This window comes from Venustampulla echinocandica (assembly GCF_003357145.1).
Source record: "Venustampulla echinocandica strain BP 5553 chromosome Unknown scaffold_0, whole genome shotgun sequence".
NCBI lineage: Eukaryota > Fungi > Ascomycota > Leotiomycetes > Helotiales > Pleuroascaceae > Venustampulla > Venustampulla echinocandica.
The window spans coordinates 3,534,714-3,548,112 of record NW_022474205.1 but is presented as its reverse complement, the minus strand read 5'-3'; the positions used below and the strand labels follow the sequence as shown (position 1 = coordinate 3,548,112).

Below are 13,399 nucleotides of genomic sequence, written 5' to 3'. Positions count from 1 at the left end.
ACTTGATATATTTTTCTTTGGGGTATGTGCCCGATGGGCTGGGGAATTGGTGGGTAGTACAGCACGATGTGTGGTTATAATTATGTTCATATCATGGTCCATGTGCTGGGGGTAGTGCTCCAGTCGTTACTGTATCGGCGACAATGTGAAACAACTAAGTGGCAAGGTCTTTGTAGAATCTTGTGTGGAGGTATGCAGAGGAACGAGGAGTTTGATCAGGTTGGTATGGCAGTTAGCTAGATTGAACGACAATTCAACATAGTGGCTGGGAAAGGGGAATGAAAAGAGAAGGAAGATTGCAAAACAGTTTCTACCTCGAGTTATCTTGCCGATGCAAGAGACACAAGCAGCACTGTCATAGGTATAGAAATACTAGATTAGCTAGCCAGGGCCTGAGCAACGATGAGTATTTCGAGATTTAGATAGGAGGGAAAGAAGGCAACCAACTGGTAACCGCTCTATTTAGTTAAAGTTGACACTATTATATTCAATGGAATTAACAATTTAAAACAATCTAAGACCTAATAATGAAAAGAGTCTTGTGGATTAGCATTTGGTAGGGACATGAGAGATATTATCCTTAGCCAACCTCCTTGGCTTTCTTTCATTGTCGGAGCTTAGTACAGTATCTAGAATCATGAGATGAATGAGTATCTACCAAGTATTGGGGCTCCTCTCTGAACGGCACCTCGATGGCAATACCTTGATGATCAACCGCCTCGAGACACACCGGGGATATTAATAGACAAGATCACGAACTCTTGGAGTTAGAGGAGGTGGGTTACCTTATTCAATAATGAGTTTCGATGGAGACCTTAAGGTATTCAATATCAGGCCTCGGAAACAGTTCAATAATATTGGACCAGAATGCACAAGGTGTCGGAAGCACAACTAGGCACTTCGCTCACCAGATGCATCATATTAATAAGGTATATGTACTTTGTATATATCTGCTGTGAAACATAGGTGTCTATTATATTTTGTCGCGCAATGGAATGGAAATTTCTTAGTATTGTAGGAAATATGAATAGGTTTCTGGAAGGGTAAGGGGGATTCGGTAGGCGGATAAACCAACCCTAGTCTTCGCTAGACCACATCCGTAGGTCCACCTCACGTCAACCGCAGCTTCGCAACGCGCATTCCGAAAGTGAAGAATCCAACATCAACAACTCTCCATCCCTCCTTCAATCAGCTTCAATCTTTCACCTCTCCAGGCTTCAGAAACCGAATACAGCATTGCGATCACCATGACGGATTATTCGCAGCTCAAAGTGCCCGATTTAAAGAAGATTCTCCAGGAGCGCGGGTTGGTGATATCCGGAAACAAAGCCGACCTCGTTGGGCGCCTGCAGGAAAATGACAAGAAGTCCGGGGGCGGAGCCAGTAAGTATCCTTACCTCAATGCATTTCGTCACCTTTAGCAGCTTGATCTGTCTCTATGCTAACGTTGAAACTACTTGCAGCGGGCGAGGACGAGATTGACTGGGACGAAGATGATACTACTAAGGCCCCACAGGCGACAACCGAAGCAGCTGCCGCAGCAGTTGCGGCTGGAGGCAAGGGACAAGTTCCAAATCCTACAGCGGTCCCCAATCAGAAAGCGGCTATAGACCCATCTGCGACGAATGATTTGAAGGTTGTTGAGGGCGAATCGAAGAGTGCGGAAGCTCCGGCCGCGTCAGCAAATGCTTCTACAACAGAAGCTGCCCCAGTCCCAGAGAAAGAGGAACCAAAACCAGATTTCACCGCTGGTATCCAACAAACTGATGCTGAGAAGGAGGCAGAGAAGCGCGCAGCGCGTGCTAAAAGATTTGGCGTCCCCGAGGACGAGGAGGCGAAGAAGTTGGCGGAACGCGCAAAGAAGTTTGGCCTGGAAGAAAACGAGGCAGTGGTGAAGGGCTTGGATTCTGCTCTGCCGGAGCGGAGACCAAAGAGGGGGAGGGAAGACAAGCAGGGCGGCAGGAGCGCTAAGAGACAGACACCGGACCGGAGAACAGCACCAGCACCCAAGGTTGCGGCACCTGCCTCGAAGCCTTCAGGACGAGTGGTTGATGATCCAACGGAGAAGGCAAAGGCTGAAGCACGAGCCAAGAGGTTCCAGACGGCTGCTTAGAGGATGACGAATGAATTACGAATTGGCACGATATGGCTTTTCTAATTGTCTCTTTCGGGGAGCTAGCACGGCTCGGTTGTATACTAGAAATATGAAAAGCACTGGCAGTGATCCTGGGAGGTTATGGCCATCTTCGGAGGTTGAAGGTGTCATTCTATACCAGTGCAATACCTTTCCCATTTTCGTTTTCCCATTTGATACACGGTGAGACACGTCGGTGGGTATATGGCTTGCAGTGGCTTGTGGTACGGGGGAATCTTTCGGCGTTCCTCAACCTCATCCTTCAAAGGCAGGGCATGGGCGAATTCGGCGTCTCGTCTCTTTCAGGGTCTTCCAACTGATCCGGCTAGCTCGTCTCTACGGAACGGGTAGGGTGAACCGTTGATATTTGATGGTAGCCTGTGCGGCACGAATGAATTACACAAGTTGCACTTTGATATTCTTATAGGCCGCTTGGCTGCCACACGTGCGGGCCGCAACAACCGCCATCGTCGCTTCGACCGCTGGACACCCTTGGGCTACGGGAGCTTCACTGAACTCCAAGGTGCGACCTTGATAAGACCACATGGCGAATGAAGGCGGAAAGATGGGTTTAGCTAACTTGATAGGGTCGACAGACTGAGTGCTGACGAGGGGAAGGACTGGAAGGTGGTATCAGCCCCTGTCCAACATGAGGGTTCCAAGAGTTCAAGACGGGAAGCATTTTGCGCAGAAATCCCTCGAAATCCGGGTCCATTCAGAGTCCATGAATGAGTTTGAGGAGGCTTGAAGGAGCCAGGTTGAGCACACCACTTCGGCGTCACGTTATTGATAACGGATCCAAAGGCACGACAGCCACCACCCTCAAGCTACCATTGAGTGACCAATTAGCAGCCATAGAACCCTGCTCAACGTAACCCGCCATATTAATACCCGGACTACTATTCCCCTCTATGCCTCTTATGCCTCTTGGTGTGGTGGATCGAAAAGGACCCTATCGGACCAAGATCGGGCATCAAAATGAAATCGCCTTCACCGCAAAATCTAAGGCATCAAACTCTTTCTTGCCTGCCACGTCAACGCATGAATTTCAAGCAAGAATCTTCTTTCCAAGTGTGGCGGGTGCATCGCAGGACGCCGTATGCACAGACTTCGCCACAGCTACGTAGTACGAGTACAGTACCAAGTAGTCGGTTGCCGCTGCCAACGCACAGGCGATCGCTAATGCGCGCTTCAGCTTCACGGGGATTTGCAACGTGACCTGCCATGGAAATAATGGGAATTAGGCAATGCGGCTGACCGTGGTTGTTTGTGAGTCAGTCAGCCTTTCAGGGCCGCCGTTGGGGCCGCCGCAACGCAATAATCTAAGGAAAAGAGTCGGGGGGCTGGCTGTACGAAGTATCGGAAAGCGACAGAGACATGGACATCAAATCTGTTGGTAGGAATTGCCAACTCTCGGGCCAATGAATTCCAATCACGCTGCCTATACGCCCGGTGTTTGTTTCCCCGGTTGTCTAGGCCCTACTATACGAGTAGCCAATATATTGAGACCCCCACCAAAGTCTTCGCAACGATCGCCAGTTTTAGCGCATTTCTAACAGTTGCCATGCTCAGGTGCGTCCTGAATAGCCAACATTCTCCATGACCTGTTGGAGGGAGTTATAACGGACGGCGGGGTATGTGAAAACATACGAAGTACTCGTACCACGGTCCCTGGGGGCTTTACTTGACTTGGCGGGCCTACCAGGCGCCGGAAACAAGAATTAATAAATCCATTGGATGGGGATATTTCGGCACCCACCAATAGCACGACCAAGGTTTGCCGGCCGGGGTTCACGGTTACTCTCGATGTCTTGCAAGTCTTGCAAAATCACAGGGCGGCCCGTGGTAAGGTAAGACAGAATGTTTGGCCAGTTTACGGCTGCTGCCGCTGCCGCTGCCATAGAGAGTCTAGGGAGTCTAGCTGTGCAACGACGTTGAAGATTCCCGGAATAGCCACATTACAGGGCGCCCGTTGCCCGTTGCCTGTCCGTCGCCCGGGCGTTGACTTAAGGGTATGATGGCCGTCAAGACAGGCAACGAACTGAGTACCGGTACATGGGGAGGAGTGCCCAGAGTCCGCAGCTCGGGGGTGGAGGCAGCCGAGGAAACGCTGAAAAGCTGGTCATCAGATATTGGGGCATGAGCGGTGACAGGCCGGACGCAGGTCCAATGACAAGCACATGATCTGGTGGAAGAGGAGGGACGTGAGTGCCTACTGTATTATTCGAGGAGCAAAGAAGGATCGGCATAAAAATAGATCTCCTCTCCTGTCCTCGTCCACTCGCGACAAGCGCCATCATCACGCATCACCGACTTGAGCTTTTCCCACGACCACGAAACTCTGGCTTCTGGAGCCTCCTGGCATCCTACGCCTCCGATCTGTGCCCCCTGACGGCCTTAGCCGACGAATGATGCACCGGCGTCTAACGACGAAGAAGCTTGGGACGACGGCGCACAAAGATTCTGCCTTGCTACGTATCAACCCCGTCAACCGGTCTGCACGAACTGCCTGGATCTCTGCCTGGATCTTATAGGTCCCGAATACACTGCGACCTGCGGTGGCGTCTTCGACCTGCAGCACGGCGCAGCAGCGCTGAGCGTATCTTTTTGACGGAGCACGAAGTATTGCACGGGAGTATTGCTTTTGCCCTGTACTCCTCGCTCTTCGCCGGCGGTCTCTGGTTTCTGGGCCTGCCCTCGCCACGGTCCCTACCATGCGGCCGTTAACAAGACGATGCTCGCCCTGGCAGCACTGGATATCCTGTGGCATATGCGCAATGATGCCTGTGACTCCCTCCTATGGCAGTGGCATTGGCTCTAGCAACACTGGCTTTGGTCCACTGCACGTTTGATGCTGGCACTTATTTGCGAATGAACGAGCCCCGACGCCACAATTCATGACCTGGAAGCAGTAAACTACGTACCACATATCGACGGCTGCTCACCGCAACCACTCGTCGAGTTCTTCATATATATCCCATGGACCAGCCCTTGCCTGGGCGCCTCCTCTACTTTATCCCACACCGCACACCGGCTGGCACCTTGAGCACCAACATCAGCGCCTCTTTCGCAATCGCAGTATTCGGCAGCCAGTGCGTAGTCGGATCTATCAGGCGTCCAGGGCCATCCTCCCCCATTACTGCTACCATATCAATACCAATATCAATATCGAATATTTAGCGGCTCGACCCTTCGCCCAGTGCGATCTAAATACTCGTCTCCGCCCTCTGGTACCCACACGCCACTGATCGCCCCCTCCCCCCACCGACTCCCACACCAACGCCAGCGCCAACATCCTGGCCCGGCGGTGCCAACCTTAATACTTCACCGTCGGCTCCCGCACTTCCACCCTTTTCTCAGTTCTCCCCTCAATCTATTGTCATTATCAGAATATTAATTCCTCCCTCTATTTCGCGGCGGCCCATTTTCTCCTCGCACATATACGTACTTGACATACCCTGGAGGTGCATTATATATTCCAGCCTATTTGCGTTATCACCTAGCATCCTGCACGTGCGAGTCCCAGGTATATTGGTTTCCGCCACGCCTAATAAGTTCGGCATACTTTGGATGATAGCAGTAGCTGGAGCTACACATCTGCTTCAAGCTTCTTTCCGTTTAGAGATCAAGTCCTCGCGGGCAAGCTTAACCACTTTGTTTTGCCATTAATTGCGTGTAAGTCCACCTCGCACGGCACGGTTTCACTGCTCACTAACTGTATCAGATGTTTCCCATGTCGGTATAAAGACTTTGCAGCGCGCAGTACATATTTATCAATGTCGGATATCCTTCGTCGTGATACTTTATAGCATCTGGCATGCCGCACAGGTTGGAATACTATCCAATATTCTCCAAGTTATGTCGAGATAGAAAGGAACATCAATGGCATCACACGGCTCAGATTTCGACCCCCATACCAGGGTAAAGGAGTCGACAAAGGATAGGAGATTAGGAACACCCATGCAATCAGCACGACAGAAACTAGAACGCGGAGAGATGGATTGTGCGAACAGGCCGGGCCGGATGGTACCGCGCCGAGGACAATCAACTGCGAGCAAGACACAGCAGAAACCTGGGTTACCGAAACCGGCCTTGCGCGAGCCGCTCCCGATTTCGACGTCAATTCCGGAACCAAAGTCCAGCGGTCTTTCAAAGTATAGTTATGGATTCGGGAAGCAAACTAAAAGTCCTGCAACTGGAGCCCCAGGCCCTGAACTGAAAAAGAAGTCGTCTCGGAATGTACTGCGGAGAAAACCTTCATTAATCGCACAGCAGTCTGCAGCTTCTCGGCCTACAGTAGATAGGTCGGCTTCTCTAACTCCAGCAAAGCCATTTCAAATCTTGGTGGAACGCCGCCCGAGTACTGAGCATGCCCCCAAATCAGCTGATGCCTACAATGAAATTTTTACAAGACCGTCAAGAACGAGAACTCCTGCTGCAAAGGAAGCGCCACGGATTATCCCCGAGTTGGACAGATACCGTACAAATCCGGAGCAGGATGCTCGTGCGAGATCGAAGACCAGTGCAGAAATACCACACAAGTTGGCAACACATGACCTTCCCCCACCCACCCCACTATTATCTAGCACTCCAGTCTACTCCGGAGCTACCAGCAATTACAATCGATATAGTGGCTATAGCGGTAGCGGGTATAGTGCCAGCCCTTCGACGAGATTCTCGGAATCTCCCGGACCAGGAGGAGCCTACAGTAGAGATACTACTCCAACATCGATGTCCTCACAATCACCAGGCATTATCGCGCCATCAAAACTCAACCCTCCAAGACTGCGACAAGGGAGTCCTGCAACAAATCGTCCTCTATTTGTGAGGACGAGAACGGGCAGTTTTGCGAACGAGGTTGAAGAAATCGCCTTGGATCAACAAGGACTTCCATATCTGCGAGAGTCGCCTATATCTTCCTCTTCAAATTCCACTGTAAAGGTTGATGCCAAAGGGAACGAAAAGAAAGCGAAGAAGCAACGGCTGGTGCCATTGCCTCCCACTCCACCTCCACGGAAGTCGTCCCAGAAGCTCAAACAAACATCCTCAGAAGAACAAGGCAGTCCTTCAAAGCTGTCTCAAGCCCCAGCCAAGCCAGTAATGGCACCCACATCCAGATCTTCTCCGCTAAAACTAAGAAATGCGCCGGGGAAGTCTCCTGCAAGCAATACACCTCCGGTGAGGCCTAGTAGGGATGGTACTCCTGATCTTCAGTCTCAGCTGGGCGAATCCATCACGGTTATACAGAGCAATCTTGCCAGCTTCGCGTTCCCGCAAAATCACCGGCAAAGCGGCATCCAGCGGAATGCAACAACTTCACCAACACAACCTCAGTCAATTCGTCGACCATCTCATGCCACGGGACTCCCTGCACGAAACCCGTCCCCAAGCCCAGTACAGCCATCATCTCGTGAACTGACACCTGGTCCATCCGACCTTGGCATAGTTCCTGATTTACGACCGCGAGAGGGATCTATCGTTTCCCGGTCCATTGCTACGCGGACTCCTAGCCCAAGTATATCAACCTCAAAGTCCCGGTTTGGTTTATTTGGAAGACGGACGAAGACCGCACCTGAGGTCCCTACTCTAAAACCCCAAGAAAAGGGGTCCAGAAAGGGCCCTGTTGCTGGCACTGGGCATGAGGGGTACGGAAGATATGGTCTTCGCGGAAGAAGCACAAGTGCTGGGTCATTAGGTGTGAGCCGCGATAGAAGCCAGAGTCGAGCCAGCTCCTCGCGAGATAGCGTTGGGAGTGCGCATGCCGAAGACCCATTTCTTCAGCAACGAATGAGCCCCGTTATTATCGCTGGAGGCGGCGAGATTATTGAGAACCGCAATACGAGCTCGGAGCTCAGCCGCACAGAAAGCAATACCAGCGTGCTACTGGGCCGGCCGAGTATTGAGTCGAGGACATCGTCCAAGTCCAGCTTGGGACACGAGGCATCTCGCAACACGCTCTGGCCATCCGCCCTCCCCAAAGAACCGCCGAAACGAACTTCGAAACTTGCTATACCGAAAGGCCGGCGTCCTTCAGACAGCAGTGACGATGTGATTAGCAATACCTCATCACTCGCCTTCCGTCGATCTGTTTTGCGGCTCAATAACTCGACAAGCACATTGAATTTCCCTCGACCGCTAAATCTCCCGACTCGGGGCACCTCGCCGGCCATGAGCAGCATTGATGCTAGTATAATGTCTGATGATTCGCAACTGGATATGAAGGCTCAAGTGGGCAGAGGTCGCAAGGCGCCAGCCACGAAACCCAAGAAGTTAGAGAAACGCGCAAAATCTCCCAGGAAGTGGAACTTTTTCCATCGGTCACAACCGTCGACAAAGCCAAAGGCTGAAACTTCAGTTCAAGTATCAGTCAAACCCGCCACAGCAAAGGCTATCCCGCACTATGCAATGCTAGATTCGTCGGATGAGCAGCAAGAACCCGATATTGTAGCCCTCGAAGATATTCTCCGCGATGCCGCCGGGGTTGAACTGTCGAGCGAAGAACTGGAAGCGTTGCAATTTAGCAACTATAAAGAGAACCTACGGCGCATCGAGAATCTCCATTCCATGATGGATACCCCTCTGCCAGAACCACCTGCTGCACCGGTCATATGTGCATCGCCCGAGACCATCCAAGTAATTCCGGAGCCGTCAAAACCGGAATTTCACTTAAACAAGGAACCGTCCCCAGTGCGCCCAAGCCGGCTTCCCCAAGTCGGCCGGATACCGAAGGTTATTTCTGCCAGGCCCCAGGCAACGTCACCAAAGTCGTTCTCCAGGCCCTTTGCCAGACTCAGTCTTGTTCAGTCACCTTTACAACCCGCCGCCGTCGATAAGGACTCGGTCGCAGTAGGACCTAGCCCGCCAAAGTCGTCGACCCCAGTGCCCCCTTGTGAAGCACCCCTGCTTAATCCTGTTGTCCAAGGTGAAAACTCGCGACAAGGCTCCGGTGATTCAAAAGCGAGCGGGAGCGGCACTAGCCATCACGACTTCCTTACCTTCTCTCCACGAAAGAACTCGGAGGCCACAAGCAATAGCTCAGGTGGAATGAGCTTTGCGGGGACTACGGCAGTCGTCCCCGAAGCTGGGTCAGCATTAGAAGAGGATGAAGTATGGGATGAATATGATGATTTGATCGAGGATGACGATATGAAGGTTCCGGTCTCGGCAACGTCCTCACATGGAGTTCCCTTCCAGTATGAGAGCTACGAGAGTCGTAGAGCGAGGAAGAGTAGGATGAAGGCAAAAGAATCACCAACCCTTAACTCTACACCTGTCATCAAAGAACCTGCGAGAGTAGAAGAGCCATCTCGGCGCTCGGAATTTACGACATCCAGTGTGTACAGTGCTGATATGAGCACGAGGCTGAGAGAGGCAGTGGATACTGCTCCAACGCCAACAACTCCAATGTCATTTGGCGATTTTATCTCTGGATACGGAGACCGCAATAATTCAGTTTATAGTGATTTGGCCGAAAAGTCATCCCGTTGCTCACAAGCAAGCTCCACCAAATCCGCTTCCGCAAGCAGTCATACTCATTCAATCTCTGAACCGGGCACCCTTTCTCCAATTTCTCAAGTGAATCTCCGGGTAGGCTCCATGACAGTCAGTAAATGGCTTACGTTCGGGCACGTCCTCTTCAGTCCCGCTCGGGAGGAAATCACGCAGCTTGAAGGATCATCTAAGCCTCGTTCCATCTTGGTCATTGATGGACTTGGCAATGGTAAGCCTCCTTTCCGGTTTATACCTTCTCAAACTAACACCTTCAGATGACTGGTCGTTCTATGCCGCTGAAACCTACCCGACATCCACGTTCTACAACCTGTCGCCAACTCGTCCTCTCTCTGCCTCCCAGCGGAACTCTAACAGCAACTCCTTCCCACTCACACCTCGGAACCATCGTCAAGTCCAATATACGTCATCGCTACATAAATTTCCTTTCCCATCGTCGACTTTTCACGTCGTCGTACTTCGCTTTCCTGCCGCAATGTCCGAAGCCTCGTATCGGAACATCATCGCAGAATCCAAGCGTGTGCTGAAACCAGCAGGATATCTGGAGATGGCAATCCTTGACCTTGACTTGATGAACATGGGCAACCGCTCCCGAAGAGCCATTCGTGGCTTGAAGGTCAAGACGCAAGTTGCAGATCCAAGCATCAGTCTCGGGAGCGCAAGTGACACGGTCTTGAAACTCGTCGGCAAACGAGGCTTCTGTGACATCAAGACCTGCAACGTGGGCGTGCCTGTAGCATCCACGATCCCGTCGCGAGGCCAGAGGAAAGAGAAGAAAGAAGAGATGAGCCTGGCTGATATGATGAGGGACGAGTCACAAGTTGGTGACGACGGTATCACTAAGATGGTTGCCAAAGTAGGAAGGTGGTGGTATACACGCTGCTACGAGATGGCGGTTTTACCCGAAGGCGATATCTCCGCCTCTATCTTCAATGATGCGCATCTACTATCTGAGTGCGAGAAATGGAACTCGAGTTTTAAACTTGTGGTTGCCTATGCGCAGAAGCCCGTTGTGGGCAGAAGGAGGACCGCCAGTGTTTAGGTCCTCTACCGCCCCTACTCCAATATCGTTTGCCTTTTGATAAAATAGTAGGGGGGGGTTGATTTGCATTTTCAAGCGTTGCGTTCGTGTGTGCATAGCGAATGGGGGGACATATCATATATCATCATATATACTGAAGGGCGCGAGCCCCTGGTCTCTGAATTGTTTTCCTCTCTTATATCTACCTGGTAGATACCTACCTTCACGCTACGGGTTGGCATCTGCGATCTGGCATTGCTCGTTGTATCTGTTTAATTTGGAGGAATGATGGAAATGATGGAACGGAATGATCTGACGAGGTTATGATGGTCACGCTTGCTTGTCCTGCTGCGCTTTTGCGCGGCTACGGTTGTGTTTGGATGCTGATAGATACCCCTCTTTATATAATATGGCTAAGCCACTGAATAATTAATATGATATAAAAATTTAAAAACATAAAATATAGACTTGTATTAATACGTAGATCATGATATGCGGTAGTTATGATATTTAGGTTGGAAGCTCTCTCGGCCCACACTGCTATCCAACTCGATTAGTCAGGCACTTCAACTTCACATCTCGCTTGGGGCATTCAACTCCAACTCCAACTTCAACTTCCTTCTCCTCTCCCTCCTACCATTCCCTCTTGATACGCCACATGGTCATCACATATTCAGCCATAGGTGCGGCTCGTCGTTCATTATGGCTATGATACCCTTATACCCAGATTATATGTTAGCACTGGTGCTAGCGCTTCGTCAGCCACCACTTCCAGAAATTCACGTTCACGAACCACATATTATCAGGCATCACACATTTCATTTTTACGGAAACCATGTCAAATATATATTAAGGGATACTTAATCCCAGCGGGTAATTCAAATTCAAAGACTATCTTACACCACCGAAGACATACAAGTCAGCTCAAATCTCAGACCAGAGTAGCAACCATATCTAAACGCCGATGGCAGCAGCAACACCCGCTGCAAACATGACAATAGCACCAACGCTCCCCACGGCATTGGAATGGGCGGCACCGGTGAACTCTATGCCTGCGGAAGAAGTCTAATGAGGTCCATGGTTAGCCGGGAAAACGAAGCGCAATGTAGACGTTGCTTACGGTTGCGGATCCAGTGCCTTGGGCACTTCCAGCTCTTGTAGTGGTAGCTACGGTGGAACTTACTGGAGCTTGGCTTGAGTTCGCTGCTCCGCCAGTCGCAGCGGTAGTAGGAGCCTGAGTTGGGGCGGCTGAGGAATCAACTGAGGAATCAACGGAGGGGGCAGCTGAGGGGGCAGCTGAGGAGGCAGCCGGGGACTCTGCCGAGGGCTCGGCAGTTGGAGCAGCGGTAGGAGCAGCGGTCGAAGCATCGGTCGAAGGAGGGGCAGTAGTTTCGGGATCTGTTGGTGTCCCAGAGACAGGCTCTTGGGGAAGGTCACATGCGGCACCAGCCTTTGCGACGCTGTTGCCGTAATCTTTCCAAATGTTCTCGTTGTCCGGACCAGCACACTTGAGGCAGGCATCGTAGCTAGAGAGGAATACGTCGTTGGTGCAGTAACCTGTCGTGCGGCCGAGCACGATAACTTGTCCTACACACGCGCCGTTAGTCATGGTCGACGACTCCTTCACGATACGAATATTTCTTACCACAGGAAGCATGGCAACTGTAGGAAGCGCTCCCTGGCGCCTGGCGGCGGAGCAACTGGGCGGCCCAGTCCTCTTCGAAGGCGGATGCCGAAACGGCGCCCAGAGCCAAAGCTCCCAATGCTGCCCACTGAATGCCAACCATTTTCAGAACGAGAGACGGTAAGTTTTAACGAGGGTGGAAGAAGCAAGGTGATACTGAGTGTGGAAGTGGGAGCGAGGAAGCGTGTGATATGCGGGAAGTACTGAGAGCGTGATGAGAAGAATCACCAGGAGGAGTGATCAAGGCTCTTTATAACACATCAGCGACGGAGCAGATTGCGCAGCTTCCTGTCGCCAACTTCTGAGCGTCAATAGCACCCCACAAGGGGCACTTCCGCCACAGGGCCACGGCTGGCGTACGGTCCGACTTCGCCGCATGGCACGACGAAATATCTCCTGAGTCCTGGCGCTTCCTGACTCTTCCCAAGTTCCTCATATCCAGGCCACCAAGAGGCTGCAAGCGGCATGCCCAGCAAAGGCTGTGGTCCCCCACGAGGGCCACCACGCTATTGATTTACGGAGCATTGCTGTGGCTTTCGACAGTACATATCAGGATCAGATTAGATCAAAGTCGTGCGTGGGGCACAAGAAGCGCCCTACTACGTGGATCAGATAAGATACAATTTTCTGTAGCCGACCTTGGCGACCAGGACAGAACTCCGCACCTGTCCAGAACTGTCCACGCACGGCAAAAACTGCCGACTTGGCGGCTGTTATCAGGCCACCGCAGGCTTCCAGCTGCCAAATCAAATTTATCAGATGCATCTGATAAGATTAGATCACATCTGATTAGATTTTCACCGAATCGCTGCGCAACGGCAAAGCGCCAAACTCTTGGCCACGGCAAACATAATGGCACAATTTATTAATGGGCTGCCCGATCCCGGCGAGGAATGGCAGAGTTTTCTCTCAGTGGGTTGAGTTATGGAGTATATGCGCATGCGAAGTGCTATACCGAGCAAAGTACTAGCATCTACCATCTATCCATCCATGAACTACGAAGTATTTGGGAACGCTTTCGTCTCTGGAAAGTGCCTCTCCCTCGCACCCC

At 51.6% G+C, this 13,399-nt stretch overlaps 3 protein-coding genes across 3 annotated transcripts; 2 read left to right on the top strand and 1 right to left on the bottom strand.

The window, feature by feature from the left end:
* Positions 1-1,247: 1,247 nt before the first annotated feature.
* Positions 1,248-2,113, top strand: BP5553_01101 (Uncharacterized protein; the record flags this gene model as incomplete). Its single annotated transcript, XM_032009724.1, has 2 exons — positions 1,248-1,383; positions 1,464-2,113. The coding sequence occupies 2 exons, from the start codon at positions 1,248-1,250 to the stop codon at positions 2,111-2,113; spliced, it is 786 nt and encodes a 261-aa protein (XP_031873778.1).
* Positions 2,114-6,016: 3,903 nt separating this feature from the next.
* On the top strand, positions 6,017-10,685 carry BP5553_01100 (S-adenosyl-L-methionine-dependent methyltransferase; the record flags this gene model as incomplete). The annotated part of the gene is made up of 2 exons (XM_032009723.1): positions 6,017-9,854; positions 9,901-10,685. 2 exons carry the CDS (start codon positions 6,017-6,019, stop codon positions 10,683-10,685), a joined length of 4,623 nt encoding a protein of 1,540 aa, XP_031873777.1.
* Positions 10,686-11,618: 933 nt separating this feature from the next.
* Positions 11,619-12,451, bottom strand: BP5553_01099 (uncharacterized protein; the record flags this gene model as incomplete). Its single annotated transcript, XM_032009722.1, has 3 exons — positions 11,619-11,729; positions 11,785-12,251; positions 12,310-12,451. 3 exons carry the CDS (start codon positions 12,449-12,451, stop codon positions 11,619-11,621), a joined length of 720 nt encoding a protein of 239 aa, XP_031873776.1.
* Between the last annotated feature and the right edge of the window lie 948 nt (positions 12,452-13,399).